General features: G+C 46.2%; 1 protein-coding gene across 1 annotated transcript; it reads left to right on the plus strand.

The window, feature by feature from the left end:
* Window positions 1-310: 310 nt before the first annotated feature.
* On the plus strand, window positions 311-23614 carry SRP9 (signal recognition particle 9). Its single transcript, XM_030194594.1, has 3 exons — window positions 311-432; window positions 21227-21295; window positions 22815-23614. The coding sequence occupies exons 1-3, from the start codon at window positions 361-363 to the stop codon at window positions 22932-22934; spliced, it is 261 nt and encodes an 86-aa protein (XP_030050454.1). The 5' UTR covers window positions 311-360; the 3' UTR covers window positions 22935-23614.
* The last annotated feature ends 1053 nt before the right edge of the window (window positions 23615-24667 follow it).

The following is a 24667-nucleotide window of genomic DNA, read 5'->3' on the forward strand; positions in this document are numbered from 1 at the left end:
CTGCCCTTGTTGTCCAGCAATGGCCATAGCAGTAAATAATAATAATAATAAGAAGAAGAAGACTGAGGTGTGTAAGACCTGGAGGAAGAAAGGAAGCCCTGATCCTACTGAGGACAAGGGGAGCCGCCACTACCGCTTGCAGTCTCTAGAGGGCGCTCTCTCTGCTCTGGAACGGCCGACAGCAGCAGGGAGGCCAAGCTCTATGGTCGCAGACGGCGTCAGTACGTCGGTCCGCCGGTGTCGCGCTCTCCCATTGGTCTAAATTGGCGCCTGCCCAGTCTTGATGCGGAAGTGGCGCGGGTGGGGCGGGGCTTACAAGTGCTGAGGTGTCGGTTGCGGTCGCCGCTGCTTCTCGTCGTGATGCCGTATTACCAGACCTGGGAGGAGTTTACGCGGGCGGCCGAGAAGTTGTACCAGGCCAATCCCATGAAGGTGAGGAGACCCCCCCCTGCCCCCCCCTCTGCGTTTTCTTCTACTATCCACCAGGCGTACGCAGCGCTGTACACTTGAACACGTAAGAGACTGTCCCTGCTGCACAGAGCTTGCAATCTAATCGGGACAAACAGGACCCCCTCCCGGACAGTCTCTCCGGCCTTTAGATGTCTTCCCTGTCTTGGGTCTCTGCTTATCCCCTCACCCACTTCACTCAGCTTGCACTAACACATGTGGACAGTCTATAAAGCATAAGAACATAAGAGTAGCCACTGGGTTAGACCAAGGGTCCATCCAACCCACTATCCTGCTTCCAACAGTGGCCAAATCAGGTCACAAGTGCCTGGCAGAAGCTCAAATAGTAGCAACATTCCATGTGGAACCCAAAAGAGCAGCAACATTCCATGTGGAACCCAAAAGAGCAGCAACATTCCATGTAGAATCCCAAAGAGTAGCAAGATTCTATGTAGAACCCCAAAGAGTAGCAAGATTCCGGAATCCCAAAGAGTAACAAGATTCTATGTAGAACCCCAAAGAGTAGCAAGATTCCAGAACCCCAAAGAGTAGCAAGATTCCATGTAGAACCCCAAAGAATAGCAAGATTCCGGATTCCCAAAGGGTAGCAAGATTCCATGCAGAATCTCAAAGAATAGCAAGATTCCGGAATCTCAAAGAGTAACAAGATTCCGTGCAGAATTTCAGAGTAGCAACATTCCATGTAGAACCCCAAAGAGTAACAAGATTCTATGTAGAATCCCAAAGAGTAGCAAGATTCTATGTAGAACCCCAAAGAGTAGCAAGATTCCGGAATCCCAAAGAGTAACAAGATTCTATGTAGAACCCCAAAGAGTAGCAAGATTCCGGAACCCCAAAGAATAGCAAGATTCCATGTAGAACCCCAAAGAGTAGCAACATTCCGGAATCCCAAAGAGTAACAAGATTCCATGCAGAACCCCAAAGAGCAGCAAGATTCCATGTAGAACCCCAAAGCGTAGCAACATTCCGGAATCCCAAAGAGTAACAAGATTCCATGTAGAACCCCAAAGAGTAGCAACATTCCGGAACCCCAAAGAGTAGCAAGATTCCATGCAGAATCTCAAAGAACAGCAAGATTCCGTGCAGAATTTCAGAGGAGCAACATTCCATGTAGAACCCCAAAGAATAGCAAGATTCTGGAATCCCAAAGAGTAACAAGATTCTGTGCAGAATCTCAAAGAATAGCAAGATTCTGGAATCTCAAAGAGTAACAAGATTCCATGCAGAATCTCAAAGAATAGCAAGATTACGGAATCCTAAAGAGTAACAAGATTCCAGAATCTCAAAGAGTAACAAGATTCTGTGCAGAATCTCAAAGAATAGCAAGATTCTGGAATCTCAAAGAGTAACAAGATTCCATGCAGAATCTCAAAGAATAGCAAGATTCCGGAATCTCAAAGAGTAACAAGATTCCAGAATCTCAAAGAGTAACAAGATTCCATGCAGAATCTCAAAGAATAGCAAGATTACGGAATCCCAAAGAGTAACAACATTCCATGTAGAACCCCAAAGAATAGCAAGATTCCGGAATCCCAAAGAGTAGCAAGATTCCATTCAGAACTTCTAAGAATAGCAAGATTCCGGATTCCCAAAGGGTAACAAGATTCCATGCAGAATCTCAAAGAATAGCAAGATTCCAGAATCCCAAAGAGTATCAAGATTCCATGCAGAATCTCTAAGCATAGCAAGATTCCGGATACCCAAAGAGTAACAAGATTCCATGCAGAATCTCAAAGAATAGCAAGATTCCGGATACCCAAAGAGTAACAAGATTCCATGCAGAATCTCAGAGTAGCAACATTCCATGCTACCAATCCCAGGGCAAGCAGTGTTCCCCCATGTTCATCTCAATAACAGACTATGGACTTTTCCTCCAGAAACTTGTCCAAACATTTTTTAAAACCCAGATACACTAACAGCTGTTATCACATTCTCTGGCAACATGTTTCAGAGATTCTTTCAGTGAAAAAAAATATTTCCTCCTATTTGTTTTAAAAGTATTTTCATGTAATTTCATTGAGTGGCTCCCTAGGTTTTGTACTTTTTGAAAGCTAGACAAGTCTGTCAGTATTGTGCTTTCACTATCTTGATGAAATGAGAATAGCCAAAGATATCCAATGAAAAGGCATCACCTACACCTTCACTTCTCACCCTTAATTAGAGAGTACTAAATCACCTGGACCGGATGGCATACACCCCAGGTACTGAACTCTCGAATATGAAATTGCTGATCTGTTAATGATTGTAACCTGTTGTTAAAATTGACCGTAGTACCTGAAGATTGGAGGGTGGCCAATGTAACACCGATGTTTAAAAAGGGTTCCGGGGTGATGGGGAAACTACAGACCAGTAAGCCTGACTTCAGTGCCAGGTGAAATAGTTGAAACTATTATAAAAAATAAAATGTATGGAACACATAAATAAAACATGGTTTAATGGGACGGAGTCATCATGGGATCAGCCAAGGAAGTATTACCTCACCAATTTGCTTCATTTCTTTGAAGGAGTGAATAAGCATGTGGCTAAAGGTGAGTCGGTTGATGTAGTGTATCTAGATTTTCAGAAGCTTTTGATAAATTCCTCATAAGAGACTCCTCAGAAAATTAAATAGTCATGGGATAGAAGGCAAGGTTCTGGTGTGGATTAGGAATTGGTTATTGAACAGAAAAGAGGGTAATACTAATAATTTCTGTAGCACTACTAGACATATGTAGCGCTGTACATATTATATGCAAGTACTTTCTCTCTGTCCCTAGAGGGCTCACAATCTGTTTTTGGTACCTGGGGCAATGGAGGGTTAAGTGACTTGCCCAAGGTTACAAGGAACCGCAGTGGGAAGCAAACCCAGTTCCCCAGGATCAACGTCCACTGCACTAACCACTAGGCTACTCCTCCACACTGGAAGGGTAGGGTTATGTATCTCAATGGAGGAGGGTGAACAGTGGCGTTCTGCAGGGATCTATATTGGGACCGGTGCAATTTAACGTATTTATAAATGTCCAGACGCCAGGTCATCTCAGTGTATGTATTAAGTTATGGGTTGGAGTAGGGTTGGGGGAGGGGGTGATTTTGTATACAACCATTAATTTTGAACCAAAACTGGAGTAATGAGGGGGAGGGAGAGTGGGAGTTTTCTCACAAAACAAATATACTACTACTACTTAACATTTCTAGAGCGCTACTAGGGTTACGCAGCACTGTACAATTTAACAAAGAGAGACAGTCCCTGCTCAAAGAGCTTACAATCTAATAGACAAGTGAACGGTCGGTCCGATAGGGGCAGTCAAATTGGGGCAGTCTGGATTCACTGAACGGTAAGGGTTAGGTGCCGAACGCAGCATTGAAGAGGTGGGCTTTAAGCAAAGACTTGAAGACAGGCAGGGAGGGGGCTTGGCGTAAGGGCTCAGGAAGGTTGTTCCAAGCATAGGGTGAGGCGAGGCAGAATGAGCGGAGCCTGGAGAAGGGTACTGAGAGGAGGGATTTATCCTGTAAACGGAGGTTATGGGCGGGAACGTAAGGGGAGATGAGGGTAGAAAGATAGTGAGGGGCAGCAGACTGAGTGCATTTGTAGGTAAGAAGGAGAAGCTTGAATTGAATGCGGTATCTGATCGGAAGTCAGTGAAGTGACCTGAGGAGAGGGGTGATATGAGGTATGGGATCATGTGTTGTCCAGCTTTTTGCTGTATGATGTTTTTGCCTATTCTTCTGTATGTTTGATTGCTGTCATGTAATTGTTTGATGTTTTTGTCTAGATTGTTGTTTAATTGTTAGATGTAGGATTTGTTTGATCCTGAATAAAATTGTTAAATCTTAACATATTTATAAATGATAAATGTGTGGAGGAGTGGCCTAGTGGTTAGGGTGGTGGACTTTGGTCCTGGGGAACTGAGGAACTGAGTTCGATTCCCGGCACAGGCAGCTCCTTGTGACTCTGGGCAAGTCACTTAACCCTCCATTGCCTGCCGCATTGAGCCTGCCATGAGTGGGAAAAAGTGCGGGGTACAAATGTAACAAAATAAAAATATGGAAAGCGGAACGACGACTGAGGTGATTAAATTTGCAGATGATACAAAACTATTCAAGGTTGTTAAAGCACATGCGGACTGTGAAATATTGCAGGAAGGCCAAAGGAAATTGGAAGACTGGGCATCCAAATGGAAGATGAAATTTAATGTGGACAAATGCAAGGTGGTGCACGTAATCCGAATCACAGTTACCTGATGCTAGGGTCCACCTTGGGAGTCAGCACCTAAGAAAAAGATCTAGGTGTCATTGTAGACAATATGTTGAAATCTTAAAAGCAAACAGGATGCTAGGGATTGTTCGGAAAGGTAAATTAAGACCAAGAATATTATAATGCCTTTGTATCACAACATGGTGCGACCTCGCCTTGAGTATTGTTTGCAATTCTGGTCGCCGTATCTCAAAAAAGATATAGTGGAATTAGAAAAGCTTCAAAGAAGAGTGACCAAAATGATGGGATGATGGAACTCCTCCCGTTTGAGGAAAGGCTAAAGAGGTTAGGGCTCTTCAGCTTGGAAAAAAGTTAGCTGAGGGGAGATATGACAGAAGTCTACGAAATCCTGAGTGGTGTAGAGCAAGTAAAAGTGAATCGATTGTTTTACTTTTTCAAAAAGTACAAAGATGAGGAGACACGTGACGAAATTACAGCAATGACTTTTTTGGCAGTGTTTAAGAAAAAGATAAAGGCTTTGCCATTTCAGAGAGCATTCTCTGAAGCATAGCTGGTGGGGGCTTAGGGCTCCCAGATCAAGGTTAAGGCTTTGTTATGTTGTTGAGTGTATTGATGGTGTTTTATGTGGTTAATTATGTTTATTTATTGTACTCTGCCCAGATATTGTATATATATGGCCGCCCTTGCTCTCAGTAAAATACAGGTCCAATGGCTCAGGCTAAAGAGCTAGGCCTCTGCAAGCAAATGGCTCATAATAAGAGCTGGGCTTCTCTTAAAAATCCAAAGTCATCTCTGATACAAAATACATTTTTCTGCAGCACAAGCTGAACTGAGTTCTCAGGGAGCTGGCAAGAGAGGGGGTCCTTTGCTCTTATAAACATGCCTGGGACTGGCATCAGTGAAGAGTCATGAAAGATGTTTCCATATCATCAAGCTGATCAATTCATAGACTGGTGGGTTGTGTCCATCTACCAGCAGGTGGAGATAGAGAGCAATCCTTTTGCCTCCCTATATGTGGTCATGTGCTGCCGGAAATTCCTCAGTATGTTCTCTATCTCAGCAGGTGGTGGTCACACACAGCAGCAGCTCTGGCTAGGCCTCCAAGCCTAATTTTTAGGTTTTGTTGAGTGCCTGGGGTTGAGGGCTCTTCTTGAGCAAGTGCAAACCTGGTGGCGCCAGGTCCTCCTTTTCTCCCCCCTCCCGCTGGCTCCGTTAAAAAAAAAAAAAAAAATTTTGAACGTCCTTAAAGGCGTTTATTTCGACGTTTATTTAAATGTTCATTGCAGCTACTCACTGGGACACCAGGTCGTTACAGCTCGGAGCGGAAAGCAGGTAATTTTTACCTTTTATAGCGGGCAGGGGGTTCCCCGATTTATCTCCACGTGGCATATGGCGTCGGAGGGCGAGGGCGTAAAGAGTCGCTCCCCGGATCGCTTGGGCGCTTCTAGAGGGGATGCGGGGGTCTTAAAGTCTGATTCGCCCTTATTGGGTGACAGTTTTGTGACCGATGAGTGTCCCGGTCCTTCCTCCGGTGGGGCGGTTTTCCCGCCATAAACGCCCATCCCCCGCTCCTCGCCTCCGCCATCTTGGCCGGCCACGCGGCTCGGACGGCTTCTTCTTGGGCCGCCCTTGAGGTAGGAGACATTAATGCCATGAACGCCCTTAATTTGGGCGACGGCACAAAGGCGGCTAAAATTAAGCGCCGTTTTTCCCGCATAGCTCCTTCGCGGAGTGTCGCGCCGGACGCCATCTTGGATGCGCAGCATGTCTCTCCCCCGCTCTTGCGAGCGCCGGTTGAGGGTGCGTCTAGGGCTGTTGCCCAGGCTGCGGAAGTGCACAGTCTGGGGGGTTTTTCCCCCGAATTTATTTTGCTGCTGCATCAGGCCTTCCTTATGCAGAACGCTGCCCCTGCTCCCTCGTCTGGTAAAGAGGTTGAGGCCCCCGGAGGTAAACGCCCTCGGGTTGATTCCCAGGCCTTGGAGGACTTTGTCTCCTCCGATGTAGATGAGGGCAGCGTATCTGAGTTCTCCCAACGGTCCTTTGCGGATTCCTTGGAGGAGACGGATCCCCGCTCGGATGGAGCGGATGACCCCTCTGCAGCGCGCCTTTTTAGCTCAGAGGATTTGCCCAACCTGTTTGTGCAGGCCATGGGCATTTTGAAGATTTCCTCTCCGGAGGACGTCTCTCCCTCAGCCCCTGTTGGCTCTGCCATTATGCTGGGGACCCAAACGCCCGCCTAGAACCTTCCACGTGCATGATGCCATGCACACCTTAATTTCGGCTCAATGGGATGTCCCAGGAAGCGAGCCTTAAAGTGGCTAGGGCTATGTCCCGCCTCTATCCTTTGCCTGTAAGTGAACGTGAGGCCTTTCTGTGGCCTACCGTGGATTCTTTAATCACTGCAGTGACTAAGAAAACGGCGTTGCCGGTGGAAGGTGGCACGGCCCTAAAGGACGCCCAAGACAGAAGATTGGAGGCGGCCTTAAGGTCCTCCTTTGAGGCGGTTGCTTTAAGTTTGCAGGCCTCAGTTTGCGACTCCTATGTGGCCAGGGCGTGCCTGACTATGGTGCAGCGGGCTTCCCCCTCGGATCATTCCTTGAGGGCTGATTGGTCGGCCCTGGAATCGGGCTTAGCCTATGTGGCAGACTTGCTGTATGATGTCTTGAGAGCCTCAGCTAAAGGCATGGCTCAGACAATCTCTGCGCGGTGGTGGCTTTGGCTGAAGTATTGGTCTGCTGACCACGCCTCTAAATCCCGCCTGGCTAGTTTGCCTTTTAAAGGCAAGCTGCTCTTTGGGGTCGAGCTGGACAAAATCGTGACCGATCTCGGCAAGTCTAAGGGCAAGAAGTTACCAGAGGTCAGGGCTCGGGCTAGTACTCGCCCTGGTACCTCCAGAGGACGGTTTCAGGAAGCCCGTCGGTACGCCCGTGCCGGTCGGGCTCCTCTGCCCCCTCTTCCTTCAAGAGGAACTTCTCCCCCAAGCAGCATTCCTTTTCGCAGAGACCGCCGTCCCGGAGGTGCTCCCTCCGGTTCTCCCCCAGGGTCTCGTACCCAATGACGGGGCCTTGGTCCACGCCTCAGTGCAGATTGGAGGACGGCTGTCCTCGTTTATGGGCGAGTGGACCACAATAACTCAGACGCTTGGGTGCTGGAAGTCATCAGAGACGGCTACAAGCTAGAGTTCTGCCGACCCTAAAAAGACGGGTTTTGTACTCTCTCCCTGCAAGTCTCGGTCAAGCTGTGGCAGTGCAGCAGACTTGGACAATCTGATCGCCTGGGGGCGGTCGTTCCGGTGCCAGAAACTCAGCTTGGCAAGGGACGTTACTCCTTTTTCTTTGTGATACCAAAGACAGGAGGTTCCTGTACGGCCTATCCTCGACCTCAAAGGGGTCAATTGGGCCTTGAAAGTTCGGCACTTTCGCATGGAGACCCTCCGTCTGTTATAGCGGCAGTTGAAGGAAGGAGAGTTCCTGGCCATCCTTGGACTTCAAGGAAGCGTGCTTGCATATTCCCATCTGGCCTCCTCATCAACGCTTCTGCGTTTTTGCAGTCCTGGGCCGACACTTCCAGTTCAGAGCCCTCCCGTTCGGGTTGGCTAATGCTCCGCGGACCTTCTCCAAAGTAATGGTGGTCATTGCGGCCTTCCTAGGAAGGAAGGAGTCAAGTCCATCCTTATCTGGAAGATGTGGTTGATCCAAGCCCCCTCTTATGCAGGGTGCGGCCAAAGCTGTGAAACCCGGGGTGGTTGCTCTTCTGAGCTCCTGGGGTGGATCATCAACTGGGAGTAAAGCAGCTGCGCCCGACGTCAGTCCTTGGAGTATATGGGAGTTCGATTCGACACCAAGTGGGCAGAGGTTCTGCCAGACAATCGGATGTCAAGCTTCAGGCTCAGGTGGACTAGTTCCTAGTAGCCTCTCCTATTCGGGCTTGGGACTACGTGCAGCTGTGGCTCTATGACGGCCACGATGGAAGTAGTGCCTGGGCAGGGCTCATATGAGGACCACTACAATATCTCTGCTGCTGCGCTGGACTCCGATGCGGAGGATTATGCTGTGCGCCTTCCCTTGGACCCAGCAGTGCGCAAGGCGCTGAGCTGGTGACGCAGACAGACAAGTTGTCTGCAGGAATGCCTCGGTGACCCCGGAGTGGATTGTCGTCACGACAGACGCCTCTTTGATGGGCTGGGGAGCCCACTGCTGGGCAAGGACAGCGCAGGGCTTGTCTCCTGCAGAGGCAAGTGGTCTATCAACCTCCTGGAAACTCAGAGCCATTCGGTTGGTGTTGTTGGAGTTCATCCCGGTACTGGTGTTGAAGCTGTACGGGTCCTGTCGGACAATGCCACGGCTGTGGCCTATGTCAACCGCCAGGGAGGCGTACCAAGAGCCGCCCTCTAGCCACGGAGGCTATGAATCTATGCCAGTGGGCGGAAGCGAACCTGGAGCAGCTTTCAGCGGCCCACATTGCCGGAGTCATGAATGTCAAGGGGACTTTCTCAGTCGCCATACCTTGGAGCCCGGAGAGTGGCAGCTATCTGCTCAGGCGTTCTTGGACATCACGAAGCGCTGGGGCCAGCCGAGCCTAGATCTGATGGCGTCATCGGCCAATTGCCAAGTGCCGCGCTTTTTTCAGCATGAGGACGGGACCCTCGATCCCTGGGAGTAGATGCTCTCCTCCAACAGTGGCCGACACAAGAGCTTCTCTATGTGTTCCCGCCCTGGCCCATGTTGGGCAGGGGCTGTAGACCGGGCCAAAGCATCCCGGCAGGGTAATCCTGGTGGGTCCGGATTGGCCCAGACGTCCCTGGTATGCGGACTTGATCAGGCTCTCAGTCGGCGATCCTCTGCGGCTGCCAGTGGAGCAGGGCCCGTTACATCAGGGTCCGTGGTGATGGAGGATCCCTCCACCTTTGGTCTTACGGCCTGGCTATTGAGCGGCAGCGTCTGAGAAAGAAGGGCTTCTCAGACAAGGTCATCGCCACTATGCTGAGAGCGAGGAAGCGCTCTACTTCTACTGCTTACGCCAGGGTTTGGCGTATCTTTGCAGCGTTGGTGTGAAGCAGGCTCACTTTCTCCCTTCACTGCTCCAATTTCTTCAGTGTTGGCGTTCCTGCAAGAAGGTCTGGACAAAGGCCTGTCGCTCAGTTCCCTGAAAGTTCAGGTAGCGGCTCTGGCTTGCTTCAGGGGCCGCCTGAAGGGTGCTTCCCTGGCTTCGCAGCCAGATGTGGTGCGCTTTCTCAAGGGAGTTAATCACCTGCGCCCTCCTCTGCACTCAGTGGTGCCTGCGTGGAATCTCAACCTGGTGCTAAGAGCATTGCAGAAGCCGCCTTTTGAACCCTTGTCGAGGGCATCTCTGAAAGACCTGACGTTGAAAGCAGTCTTTTTGGTGGCTATCACTTCAGCCAGAAGAGTTTCTGAGCTCCAGGCACTCTCATGTCGAGAGCTTTTTCTGCAGTTCACTGAGGCAGGAGTGACTATTCGCACAGTGCCTTCCTTCCTGCCCAAGATTGTTTTTCGCTTCCATGTGATTCAGCAGCTCTGTCTCCCTTCCTTTCGTAGGGAGGTCTACCCAGAGGAATACTCTGCTCTCAATTTCTGGATGTGAGACGAGTCATCATCAGATACTTGGAAGTGACCAATGATTTCCGGATATCGGATCATCTATTTGTCCTGTTTACAGGTCTTCGTAAGGGTCTGCAGGCTTCTAAGCCTACAGTGGCAAGATGGGCAAGGAAGCCATTGCAGCGGCTTAGGGTCCGTCTCCTTGGAAGAGATTTGCAAGGCGGCAACTTGGGCTTCGGCCCATACCTTTGCCAGGCATTACCGCTTGTCTGTGGCTGCTCGGGCGGAGGCCCGGTTTGGAGCTTCAGTGTTGCGGTCAGGGATTTCTATGTCCCGCCCTGGGTGAGTACTGCTTCGGTACATCCCACCAGTCTATGGATTGATCAGCTTGATGATATGGAAGGTAAAATTATGTATCATACCTGATAATTTTCTTTCCATTAATCATAGCTGATCAATCCATAGCCCCTCCCAGATATCTGTACTGTTATATTCTGGTTGAATTTTAGGTTCAAGTTTAGCCTTCAGTTACTTCAGGAGGACTTCGTGTTCAAGTTCTTCTTTCACTTGGATTCTTCAAGAGTTGAGACGAGTTTGTGTTACAGTGAGCTGCTGCATTCCTCTCCCCTCCGTTTTACGGGGCTGGATTGAGATTTAAATTCTGCCGGCACTCCCTCCGCTTCGTGCGGCTGTAGGGCAGCTTTGTACCCCTCCCGCTTCGGCGGTGTTAGGGTCAGTCAGCTCCTCCCGCGGTTGCGGTTGCAGGATAAGCCAGATCCTCCCGCATCGGCGGGTGTGGTGTCCCTCCCCCCGCTCCACGGGGATGAGCTGGACGGATTCCCCCTCCCCCACTTGTGTGGGGATGAGCTGGGTTAATTCCCCTCCCCCGTTTCGGCGGTGGTGAGCTGGGCAGAGTGTCCCTTCGTGGGTGTAATTCTCTAAGTGCTGAGTCCTGCGGATGGAGCTTTGATATCGACATACTGAGGAGTTTCCGGCAGCACATGACCACATATAGGGAGGCAAAAGGATTGCTCTCTATCTCCACCTGCTGGTAGATGGACACAACCCACCAGTCTATGGATTGATCAGCTATGATTAATGGAAAGAAAATTATCAGGTATGATACATAATTTTACCTTTGGGCTAATGAAAGTAGATAAAGGGGTAGATGTACGTAGTTAGAGAGTACTCAGAGGGAGGGGGGAGCTGAGAAGAGCAGAGTGACCGATGAAGTCATCTCGCCAGCTGTGCTTTGCACCCCTTTTGTGTATAGTTAGAACCTGGGACCTAATGAAGTCACCCTTATCGGTTCCTTATCAACTGATAAGAGTTAGCAAGTTCTGCTGACAAAGCTGGATCCCATTGGAATCCATTGGGTTGAGACAGTATAAAGGAAGCACCCCGAGAGGTGTAAGACAGAGATGCTGATGGAGGAGAGAGACAGAGTACCACCGAGAGCTGGTGTGTCGTGTGATTCTGTTCCACTGTATGATTGACTGAATTGCTGGTATCCTCATTATTGGGTAATGTATCAATTCTAATTAATACTAATAAACTATATCTCTTTAACTAATTAAAATTGGGTTCCTCTTTAATTACAGACTTAGTTACGGCTGAGTCTGTACCGAACTGCCATGAGCAGATTCAAGGTTGGGAAAGCTAGATATTTGGAGGGCATATGTAACTTTGCCCAGAGAGATGAGACAGGCCACTGCTTCCGCTGCCTGATTACTAAAGGCAGATTCTAAGAAAATAAACAATATTTGGATGGGTGGATTATAAATTTGTGTAACTAAATAAAACACATAGGAGGAAATATTATTTTCATTCAACTGATTAATCTCTGGAACTTGTTGCCAGAGGATGTGGTAACAGCAGTTAGCATATCTGGGTTTAAAAAACAGTTTGGACAAATTCCTGGAGGAAAAGTCCATGTTATTGAGATAGACATGGGGAAGCCACTGCTTACCCTGGGATTGGTAGCATGGAATGTAGTTGCTATTTGGGTTTCTGCCACTGTTGGAAACAGGATACTGGGCTTGATTGGACCGTTGTCTATTCTTATGTTCTTATAATAAATGTAACATTTGCACTGGTTTTAAAGCCACTTCCTTTTTGACTGCTTTGTTTGTGGAGATGTATTTCCTAGTAAAGCACTGCGATACCTCCCATGTGGAGGTTTAATTTACAATGGGAATAATGTGGTATTTTTATATGAAGGGGGAAAGGGGGTGGGACTTGATATACTCCAATTCGATATATCAAGCGCTTTTGACATAGAAGACCCCGATATGCTCCTTTCCCTACTGGACAGCATCGGGCTTGGAGGCCCCGTACTCGGATGGTTCACTGGCTTCCTCTAAAATCTAGATCCTACCACGTTAAATCAGCTCATAGCATCTCTCCACATTGAACTCCAGACTGTGGTGTTCCACAAGGTTCCCCACTATCCCCTACGCTATTCAATATTCTGATGGCTCCACTTGGCCACAAACGAGAAGAGAAAGCACTGAAGTCCAGTATAAGAGAACCCCATGTGCAGCATGAACGTCCTTGAATCTCGCCAGTGGTCTGCAACCTTGGTCTTGTGAAAAGTAAGTTGTTTGGCATACTTGTTATGCTGGTGTAATGTGCAGTGACTGAGGTGAGAGGACCTGGGCACTGATCTATGATGTTTATTTTGTTGCTTTACAAGATTACACTTCTACAAACGTGCTCTTTAGAATCAATTCCACCAATTAATACCTCTGTGGCACATTAATTGTTTCAACACAGTCTTCTTAATATATACTTTAACCTTGACTTCAGATCTCCGTTGTGCCTATTGTTTGCTTGCTAAATAGACTACACCTCTCTGCTGTACCGTTGGATTTTACCACTATTATAACAGCGGGAATCCTCATTAGTCTAGGTTAGTAATTCTTTTTACATTTTTTATACATATTCCGCCTTTATAATGTCATTCGGTTTAGCACTTATCTTTTCTTCTGGGCTTTCTCACTGGTTTGCTCCTGTTTCGTAACATCTTCATCTGGAGCTAAACCTTTATAGTGCCAATTATCTTATTCCTGCGCTTGAACCGTTCTGTCTCCCAGCAAGAGATTGTATTTGGATTTTATGTTATCTGCTTTGAACCTGTATTTTGGAGTTGACGGAATATAACCACCATTACCAGATACTTTGTGCTGCATCTGCCTTGGAAAGGACCACATCGGTGGTTGGTATGAAATCTGCATTAGGTGCTGCCCAGAGCAGTTCAGTTTCAAGATGTGCTCCATGTTTCTTGACAGTGAGCGTAAGCCGAACTACAAGAAGCTGGTCTTGAAGGTTTGACAGATGCACTGGGGAGCCAGTCATGGTTGCTACTTGCCAAGCCTCACTAAACTGATCCTTAGGCCTTTCCCCAGAAAGGGGCACCCCAAGAGTCTATGCAAAGTCTGTCACCCAGTTCAAGCTTAAGCCAGTGCTTCAAAGACTCATGCTGAGTCCTTGACTCAGAACCTGGATGTAGTGGAGGTAAGGGATATAAATATAGAAAACTTCAAACATTTAGGAGTCGGGGAAAATTTATACACGATCTCCCCCTTATTTGCTGTCTTTGCCTTAAATTGTGTGTGTGTGGGGGGGGGGGGGGGGGGTTGTTTTTTTTTGCTTTTTCTTTGAAGTTTTACTTTTCTGATTTTTATTTGCCCAGGTTACCTGGCTTCCAGAATTCATTTAGCCTTGATGGAGGTTCCTTGTGTTGAACCAGCCTCCAGGCATATCAATTTTGCATCTTCCTGTGCCAAGGCTGCTTTGCTGTAGTACGCCACAGGCCTAATCTGGCAGTTTTCAAACCTTTAAAAGGGCCTTCTGGGTTTCCTAGTTTCAAAGCTTAAAAAAGGGGGCAACCAAAGTGATAATGGGAATGGAACTCCCTTCATGTGAGGAAAGATTAGAGGTTAGGACTTTTCAGTTTGGAAAACAGATGGCTGAGGGGAGAGATTGTGGTCTACAAAATCCTGAGTGGTGTAGAAGTGAAATACTTTTAAAACAACAAGGAAGAAATATTTTTTCACTCAATGAATAGTTAAGCTCTGGAACTTGTTACTACATCCTCCTACATTGATTAATGTATCTGGGTTTTAAAAAAAAGGTTTGGACACGTTTCTGGAGGAAAAGTCCATAATCCTTTATTGAGATGGACATGGGGGATGCCTCTGCTTGCCCTGGTATTTGTAGCATGGAATGGGTGTTACAATTTGGGGTTCTGCCAGTTACTTGTGACCTGGATTGGCCATGGTTGGAAACAGGATACTGGACTAGATGGACCATTGATTTAACCCATTATGACTTCCTCTGAGCCTATATATGCTGAAAACATTTATATGACAAATAGCTGCAATTTGCAGAAAAAGACTTAACAGAGATTTTATTCTAGGACTAGAAATTGTGTTGGCCATTCTAGCCTGATTAGGCTTGTAATTCAGTTAGAACCAGCCTCTACCAGGCTACAGCATCAGACGTCTTAACTCTTGTTCAGTACTCTTGTTTTATCATAATTCCCTTCTCTCTTATTTGTCCTGTTTGTCTGTCCTAATTAGCTTGTAAGCTCTGTCGAGCAGGGACTGTCTATGTCCAGTGTACAGCGCTGTGTACGTCTAGTAGCACTGTAGAAGTAAGTAGTAGTAGTATGTCTTAATTTGTAATACCAGGGTTTTAACACCCCTATTTCAGGAATCTTTCCCCACCCCAAATGCTTGGTTATCTTTCACAGCCTATTCCCTCTTTTCCAGAGGAGTTAATGGTGGAAATGTAAGTAGGTTGTACCCCGAAGGGGGGGGGGGGGGGTTGCCCCACATCTCTAGCACAGGGTGAGGATAAAAAGCTTGAGGGTTTTGGCAGAATCCCAAAGAGTAACACTCCATGCTACCAATCCCAGGGCAAGCAGTGGCTTCCCCAATGTGCATATCAATAACAGACTATGGACATTTCCTCCAGGAACTTGTCCAAACTTTTTTTTTAAACCCAGATATGCAAACTGCTGTTACCACATCCTCTGGCAATGAGTTCCAGAGCTTAACTATTTGTTGAGTGAAAAAATACTGTTTTTCCATGTAGTTTCATTGAGTGTCCTCTTAGTCTTTCTACTTTTGAAACCGTAAAAAAAAAAATCGATTCACTCCTGTATTTATTAGCTTTGTGGCCCTGTAATCTTGTTTTTTTTTTTTTTTTTACATTTTGAATATTTATGTTGAGCCTGGATGTTCAGCTTCAAGATTGTTCTCAAAAGTTGGTTTTAAGTATCTTGTTTTATGCTGTTACCCCTTGTGTAGATGAGGCCAGTATCCGGCTTTGGCAGCAGTTGTCAGGCTTCACTTCTACGCCCAATCTTTTGCCTGGGTAAGGGTAACAGTAGTGCACCTGCCTGTTATTCCCCAGTTGTGTGACTCACATTTAAGTCTTACCTGCTAGCAGACTGGCCATTTGTTCAAAGTATCCACGTCTCTCTCAAAATTACTACTACTATTTATCATTTCTATAGCACTACCGGACGTACGCAGCGCTTCACACTTGAACGTGGAGAGACAGTCCCTGCTCAATAGAGCTTACAATCTAATTATGACAGACAGGACAAGTAAGGGATAAGGGTTAGGACAGACAAGACGTATCAGGGATATGGGACAGTTGAAGGTTTAGGAGTTAAAAGCAGCATCAAAAAGGTGGGCTTTTAGCCTAGATTTGAAGATGGCCAGAGATGAGGCTTGGCGTACTGGCTCAGGAAGTCTATTTCAGGCATATGGTGCAGCAAGATAAAAGGAACGGAGTCTGGAGTTAGCGGTGGAGGAGAAGGGTGCAGATAAGAGAGATTTACCCAGTGAACGGAGTTCCCGGGGAGGAATGTAGGGAGAGATGAGAGTGGAGAGGTACTGAGGAACTGCAGAGTGAATGCACTTATAGGTCAACAAGGGGAGTTTGAACTGTATGCGGAAACGGATAGGAAGCCAGTGAAGTGACTTGAGGAGAGGGCTAATATGAGCATAACGACACTGGCGGAATATTAGTCGTGCAGCAGAATTTTGAACAGATTGAAGAGGAGAGAGATGACTAAGTGGGAGACCTGTGAGAAGCAAGTTGCAATAGTGTAAGCAAGAGATAAGAGTGTGGATGAGGGTTCTGGTAGTGTGCTCAGAAAGGAAAGGGCGGATTTTGCTGATATTACTACTACTACTTATCATTTCTATTTCGCTTCTAGACGTACGCAGCGTTGTACACTTGAACATGAAGAGACAGTCCCTGCTCGACAGAGCTTACAATCTAATTAGGACAGACAAACAGGACAAACAAGGGATAAGGACAAAGGGTAGCAAGATTCCGGAATCCCAAAGAGTAGCAAGATTCCGGAACTCAAAGAATAGCAAGATTCCGGAATTCCAAAGACTACTACTACTACTTATCATTTCTAAAGCGCTACTAGATGTATGCAGCGCTGTACACTTGAACATGAAGAGACAGTCCCTGCTCGACAGAGCTTACAATCTAATTAGGACAGACAAACAGGACAAACAAGGGAATATTAAAGTGAGGATGATAAAATAAGGGTTATGAACAAGGGTTAGGAGTTAAAAGCAGCATCAAAAAGGTGGGCTTTTAGCTTAGATTTGAAGATGGCCAGAGATGGAGCTTGACGTACCAGCTCAGGAAGTCTATTCCAGGCATATAGTGCGCAAGATAAAAGGAATGGAGTCTGGAGTTAGCAGTGGAGGAGAAGGGTACAGATAAGAGAGATTTACCCAGTGAACGGAGTTCCCGGGGAGGAATGTAGGGAGAGATGAGAGTGGAGAGGTACTGAGGAGCTGCAAAGTGAAAGCACTTATAGGTCAATAAGAGGAGTTTGAACTGTATGCGGAAACGGATAGGAAGCCAGTGAAGTGACTTGAGGAGAGGGCTAATATGAGCATAACGACACTGGCGGAATATTAGTCGTGCAGCAGAACTTTGAGGAGTTCTTGAATTTTGAATCAGTTCTTGACGTGTGACAGTTTGTCATCTTGCTGTTAAGAATCTATTAAATACTGGTTAGAGAGACCACTTCCTCTATATTCAAGTTACTGTCTGTATTTTGTGAGCTCTCATTCATCATGCTTACAGATGGTATTCTTGAACCCTGTCCTAACGTGAAAATGAGCGTGAAGTGGTAGGTCTGTATTGTAAGCCTGATTCTTATTGCTCGGCTCTCATGCCTGTTAGGCTCTTCCTTTAGCAGTTTTTCCAGGCTAATACTGCTTTGTTCCTGAACCCAGTAATTTTCTGTGTTTTTCTCCTCCTTCCATTATTATTCATAAAAGAACCTTTAGCATTCATTTTCAGTCTATTAATAAATGCTTGATAAATTGTTGGGATTGGTTTTGCTATTTTAAAGTTCTCTTTTGGTGTTTTTTTTTTAATTGACTTATTCTTACACATGGTTACATTTTCCTTTTATTGTATTACTTGATATATGGCAAATCAGTACAAAAGAGGTGTCTGTCTAAGCAGTTTATCAAAAGAGAAGTTAACAAAATTATAGACTAAGAATGTACAAAGACAAAGAGAGAAAAACAGCAAGGAGGCAGATCAGGGCAGAGTTACAATATTATCCAATAGGTAATTTGCGGAGTGAGGACACCCAAGGTAAGCAACTGCAATTACAGCTTCATCAGCCTGTTCCAAGTTGGGAAAATGCCCTACGTTTATGAAAAGATGATTCCACTCGTAATAGCCAAGGGGGGGAGGTTGATCCATAGTTTACATTGAAAGAAGTAGACCTGATGTCAAGCCAGAAGTGTCGATGGGATGGTATAGTAAGAAGACTTTGATGGGATGAACGAAGGCATTTCAATGGGCCGTAAGAGATGAGAAGGTTAGAAAGACCCGAATGGAGAACTTGATAGTAAGATAGTTAAAATAATACGATAAGCAATTAGCATCCAATACTCTTACAGATATAGTGGGGTAATGTGGTCATGTTTTTGTCTTTCCAAATACCGTATATACTCGAATATAAGCTGAGAACATTTTTCCCATAAAAAAAAAGGGGGGGGGGGAAGGTTAACTCAAATATAACAATTTTATTAAAGACAAACCAAAGCATAGACAACCAAAATTGCAGTGATGCATTGTTCATATATGAGATTACGTGTAATACAAGCAATAATGCCTTCTGTCTTCAACCTTTTAACCATTTTTTCATCCCCCCCCTCTACCTCTGTATTGTAATAGTCAACCATGTTTATTGATGACTCAATCCATACAACCCATACGGTAAGTAGCATAGCGTCTGAATACCTACAATCGGTTTGAGAAACTTCAACAATTATTACCAACTGAAACCATCATTATATTTTTACATTTCAACAATTTTTTTGCTGACCCATCCAAACATAGAGTAACATATATAATCAACTCCAAGTGATGTATGCTAATAGATAACTCCCCTAATCCCCCTCCTTCCCCATCCTGCTCCATATTATCTCTCCCCATCTGATAAATATGAAGCTTAACTCAAATATAAACTGAGGGCTCATATGCACATATTTCTTTCTCATGATGACAGGCATTTCTCTCCCTGTTCCCTGTCCCTCCTCCTCCCACAGTGACTGTTACTTCCCCACCTATCCCCTGAAGTGACCAGCATTTCTCTTACCGGTAAGCCTGGACACTGACACGGGAGTAACTGCAGCCAGGGCCAGTTTGGGACCTTGACCATCTGCGAATGCTTGATGCTCCAGCTGGCCCTGCTTGCAGTTATTTCCAGTCCAGACACCCACCCTGCTCCGTTTCTTGTGGGCTTCATGCCTTTTCTTTCCAGCACTTCCAAATGTACATAGTCTACATTCTTCTTGTCTTTATGCACCTCCTGACTCTGTGAAATAGCTGTAGGTCACTAAAGCTTCTGCCTATATTGCTTCTCGGTTCCTTTTATATGAAGGTGACATTTTTTGAATATTTTGGATGGATCGGCAGTACAGTTATAAGCACTATTGTTCAGCTATTCATAATATTTAAAATTCCAGGGCTGCAGGATATCCTTAAGAGGCAACTCACACTGTTTTTCTCTATGTCCATCTGCTGGTAGACAAGCATAACCCACTAGTCTGTACTGGTCTGGTAGGATTAAAGGAAAGAAAATTATCATTTAAGACATAACTTCTCGATATACTAAGCTGCAAACTGTCAGCACATCTCATACGACCCCTGTTACATGAGAAAATCATTCAGCGTAAGGGGGATCCTATTCACGCTCTTCAAATGTAGTATATATCATCAATGCAAAATATGAGTGGACAGCTAAGTTCATCATTGATTGCACAGTGTCACAATTGTGGTCGTGACCCCTCTCAGGCTCACCTTATTTCCGGTGGTCAGCTTCTGAGCTGGCTTCTGTCTGTTCTTTCTGAGTTAGTTTGGTCTCTGTCTCTGTGTGCTGGCTGCTTCCGGCATGGCTCTGATTGCTCCGCTATGCTGCACCTGTGTGTGTTAAGCCTCTCTGTGCTTCAGTATGCTTTCTGTCTATGTTTTGGTTTGTGTCCCTCTTGCCCTCTGGTGGCCAGACCTGGTGGCTGCATTGGATTGTCTGTGTGCTGTTTCCCGTTCCAGACTTCAGCCCAGTCCAGTCTGGATCTTCCGGCCTGCCAGACTTGCTTGTCTTGTTTGAGCCTGCACAGCACCCCTAGCTGCGTGGTGATTGCTGCAGCTGAATCTCAGCTGCTGCTGGGCTTATTAGCCATTTGGAAACTCTCTGCTTTGCCTTTGCATCGCCTAAGGCCCTGGTTTGTTGGTGCTTGCTGCACTTCTGCCTAGTCCAGTTTATAGTCTGTACTAGCCGTTCAGCCTGTAAAAACGGGCTAGTATAGGAGGGGGGGGGTTGAAAGGCCCCCCACCCCGCCGCCGAGTTCACCGCTGCCGCTCCCCCTCTGAGTTCGTTCCCCCCCCCCCCCCCCCCGGAGCAGTCGCCACCCACCTTCCACCCGGTCGGGCCCTCGTTCCGCTATTGAAACAGCGAGGGCAGGCAGCACACAGCTGTACTGCTGACTGACTGAGCTGCCGTGGCCTGCCTTCTTCTCTGCCTGTGTCCCGCCCTCATGTGACATAACGTCGTCGAGGGCGGGACACAGGCAGAGAAGAAGAAGGAAGGCCGATGGCAGCGTGCCCTCACTGTTTCAATAGCGGAGCGAGGACCCGACCTGGTGGAAGGTAGGTGGCGGCGGCGACTCCGGGTGGGGGGAGCGTTAGCGACGGCGGTGTCCCTCGCAAATACGCAATGGAGACCCTCTCTGTTCCGCCCTCGTCATCACGTATTGACACGGGGCGGGGCAGAGAGGGTCTCTACTGCGCATTTGCGAGTGAGTACGACACTCGCCATTTATATATATTGATTCTTGCCTGATTCTAGTTTAGTCTTTGTGTAGCTTCTTGTACTTTATTGCTTGTTTCCCAGTCTTGTTTCTTGTTTGTATGTCTTTGTCTAGTTCTTGGTTGCCTGTGTTTCTTGTTCAGTGGCTGCCTGGCAGCTTTCAGTTCTGTCTCCTGTCTATCAGTGTTTGTTCCATGTTTCAGTGGCTGCTTGCAGCTTTCAGTTCTGTCTCTTGTCTATATGTTGTTGTTCCCTGTTTCAGTGGCTCCTTGCAGCTTTCAGTTCCGTCTCTTGTCTGTCTGAGAGTCCTAGACTAGTATTCTGCCTAGCCTCCCTTTGTATTCTAGTCCCTGTGTGTATCCTGCTGGTATCCAGTTCCGGCCCTGTCCGGCAAGTCCTGCCGGCCACCTGCACCCAGGGGCTCAACTCCTAGGGAAGGGTGGCCAGGTGCAGGTGAAGTCTAGCCGTCCCTGTCCGAGTTCTGTCTTATCCCTGTGTGGGGTGGTTTTGCCCAAGGGCTCACGATCCTAGTTCCTGCTTTTGGAAAACGTGACACACAGTAGCCGTGAAGAAAACTGGATGGTTTGCTTAGGGTTTATTTTTTAATATGTGCATCTTTTTCTCCTTCAGGTGCGTGTTGTGCTGAAATACAGACACACTGATGGCAATCTATGTATGAAAGTAACAGATGACGCAGTTGTAAGTACAAAAGGCAGATTATTGATTTGAAATAGAAGTTTTAGTAAAACCCTTCTGTAGAACTCGCATGGGGTGTGCAAGGGAAGGATATACTGCCTTTCTGTGACGCATCAAAAGCAGTTTACATATTCATCAGCTTCCCTTGCTGGTGTGATGCAAGTTGACAGCACTGGGGACGTGTCGTACAGGGTGAGTGGGTTCCTCCCCCCCCCCCCCCCCCCCCGTTTGTGTGCCTTATATGTTGAGCCTCTGAACGAGTGTCTTCTATATGGTGGTAGGGCTTTAAGTGACGTTTTCCTGTTGTGCAGTCATCTTGTGAGCATCTGATTTTATTTTTTAAATAGAGAAAATATCTTCACCAATTTGCATTTAAAACTTGTTGCTACTAGAACACGTTGATTGCAGTCACTTCTATATGTTGAAGGCTTGCATGGCAGAGGCCCCTCTTTACATGTCCAACCTAGTGGACCTACTGCCCAGAAACGCCAAGAGATCAGCCTGCAAATTCCTCAACTTGAACTTCCCCAGCTGTAAAGGGCTTAAATACAAGCAAGCATACGCCACCACCTTCTCGTATAGAAGCACACAGCTATGGAATGCGCTACCCCCAACCTTAAAAACCATGGACAATCTAAGCAACTTTCGCAAATCCTTGAAGACACATCTCTTCAACAGAGCCTACAAAAAGACCCTCTAAAAACATAAATCACCACACAACCAACTACACCTCCCACATCACCCTACTTAACACCCTCTTCTCTTTCTCTAAATACCTTCGTCCTACCACCGACTATATCTACTATTCCCTCATGAATATCTCATAACAACACTCTGTAAGCCACATTGAGCCTGCAAATAGGTGGGAAAATGTGGGGTACAAATGTAATAAATAAATAATAAATAAATAAATTAGGTGGATGAAGCTGTATCTCTGTCCCACTTCACCAGTTCCCCTCCGATTCCCTGGTTCACATTTCCCTGTGCTTCTCTCCAGAGGTCAGTGAAGGGTCCCTTACAGGTGGTCAGTCCAAGGTCTCCTCTTGTGGTTTCCTTGCTAGTTTATCCCTTGGCACTGGCAACGTCTCTGCTGATGTTTTAAGCCAACTGTGTTGAAGCCTAACCCTGCCTTGCAGCATTAGTTTGTTTGTTACATTTTTAACCCGCGCTTTCCCACTCATGGCAGGCTCTATGCAGCGGGCAATGGAGGGTTAAGTGACTTGCCCAGAGTCACAAGGAGCTGCCTGTGCCGGGAATTGAACTCAGTTCCTCAGTTCCCTAGAACCAAAGTCCACCACCCTAACCACTAGGCCACTCCATGATAGGCATCTGAATGCTGCTTACACAGTGCCCTGTCCCAAAACATTTACCTCTTAAGTCTAAGCACAAAGAACTTGCTGGATGAAGGAACTGACATGGTCTCCAAGTTCCCCCTTGTGTGCTACCTGCCCTGCCTTACCTCCAATGTGGCAGCTGCTGATACAGGGAGTGTGGGCTAAAATGTCTGTCTTTTTTTTAACAGTGTTTGCTGTATCGGACAGACCAGGCACAGGATGTAAAGAAGATAGAGAAATTCCAGAGTCAGCTCATGCGACTTATGGTTGCCAGGGAGTCCCGCAACGTTGTGATGGAAATGGACTGAACTACTGCTCACTTCACTGGATTGGATTGGACTGGAATGTTGGGTCTTGAGGGGCTTGTGAGCCACATCACATGCTTTCTGTTGAAAGCCTCTAATTTATTTTTTTTTTTTTGGAACTTGAGAGAGAGTCATACTGAAGAATAACTTTTTGTGCTAAACAATTTCATGCAATCTTTTGGAATTGTACAACTTAAGTAGTTAAGTGCAAAACTGCCTCTTATACAGCTTTTCTCCTTGCTTAAGTGTCTTGGTTTTTTTTGGTGGTTTCATTTTAATAGAGTAGGACTTCTTGTGAGCTGAGTATAACCTGAGACATGGAACTTGTCCTGCAAGTGGGATTTTTCTTCCCATATCTTTCTTTCTGCTTGAGCTATTGTGGCAGGGGAGGCTGAAGTTCTGCTCTCCAGTCCCTCAGGCTATTAATGGCTCCAGGTCTGAGCCGTTCTTGCTCTCTGACATAGCTCGGAGGCTTTCCTGTAAGAAACGGCCAGTAAAAAGTGCCCAGGAAGTTCCATTTGTTTTCACAGCTCGGTATAGCGTCCTGTATGATGTACAAAACCAGTACCTCAAAAGTAAACTTGTATATGTAGGCAGAGCCAATTTCATCTGACTGCATTGATGTCATAGTTTTCTGTCTCTTTTTTTTAAGTTAGAAAATAAATTTCTTTTGCTCCTCATAACCACTGTTTTCTCTCTTGTGGCCGAAGTTTTATTGGGAAAAGGCAGGAAAGGAGAATTGTGTACATGCGCTTGAAGGTAAAATACATGCCAGCACTGTGTAACCAGGTTAAAAACAAAAATATTTAAAAAAATCAGAAAAACTGGACAGCAAAGTTAACAAATTAAACCAGAAACTCAAAATTTGCTTTAGATGGTAACTAAGAGAATTGTGAATAAAATGTCAAATTTTAAAGAAAACCGAAACCTCAACTTCCAGGGACGCCACAGAGATGGCCTTCCCTTAACGGCTTTTATCACGGGTTTCTCTCAATCCTCTGAAACAAGCCACAATAGAAAACAGATTTTAAAGAAGAAAACTCCTAAACGAGAAAAAGCTATAGTGACCAAAGGAAAAACAGCAAATTCACAAAGACACTCTTCCCTTAAGAAAGCATCGTTATGCTGAAAATATTATGCCTACATGCGCACAGTAAAAAAAAAACAACTACTACTTAGCTTAGACACCTGGGTGATATCAATATTATTTCTTGTATTTGCCTAATATCGTCTGTCCCGGTCAGTTTCAACAAGTAGATCCACTGTAGTACTTTTCAGATCAAGGGGTTCCCTTGTTTTGTATCTGCATCAGGAGGAATCCACCAGGGAAATGTTCCAACTAGTAACAAGATGGGGATGGCTGGAATAAAAACGCTCTCCAAGGACTTTCCCTTGTACGACATGAGCAATGAAGGTGGAACCAACAAAAGCTCAGTAGAACGCCTTCCACTCTAAGGGTCCCTTTAACCCCTTCGGAGTCCTTTTGCAATCTGTATATCCATTCGTTTCATCTGTCCAATATACTTTAAACCACAGGGACAAGTAATTAAATATACCACTACTTAGAAATACAAGAAATGGAGCATTTTAATATAAACCCATTTTTTGGTTAACATTATCCCAACATTTGAAAGTTTACTCATTAACATCACAGATAATAATACACTGTCCACTGTCCAGACTGGTGAGTCTGACGTCGGTGCTGGGCAAAATGGTAGAGACTATTATTAAGAACA

Source organism: Microcaecilia unicolor, chromosome 3 (assembly GCF_901765095.1).
Source record: "Microcaecilia unicolor chromosome 3, aMicUni1.1, whole genome shotgun sequence".
NCBI lineage: Eukaryota > Metazoa > Chordata > Amphibia > Gymnophiona > Siphonopidae > Microcaecilia > Microcaecilia unicolor.

What these genes read in the sequence shown, in the direction of transcription:
- SRP9 (XM_030194594.1), top strand. Translation starts at nt 361, where the DNA reads ATGCCGTATTACCAGACCTGGGAGGAGTTTACGCGGGCGGCCGAGAAG. An exon ending in ACCAGGCCAATCCCATGAAG is followed by an intron (nt 433 to 21,226) that starts GTGAGGAGACCC and finishes TTTCTCCTTCAG; the next exon opens with GTGCGTGTTGTGCTGAAATA. An exon ending in AAGTAACAGATGACGCAGTT is followed by an intron (nt 21,296 to 22,814) that starts GTAAGTACAAAA and finishes TTTTTTTAACAG; the next exon opens with TGTTTGCTGTATCGGACAGA.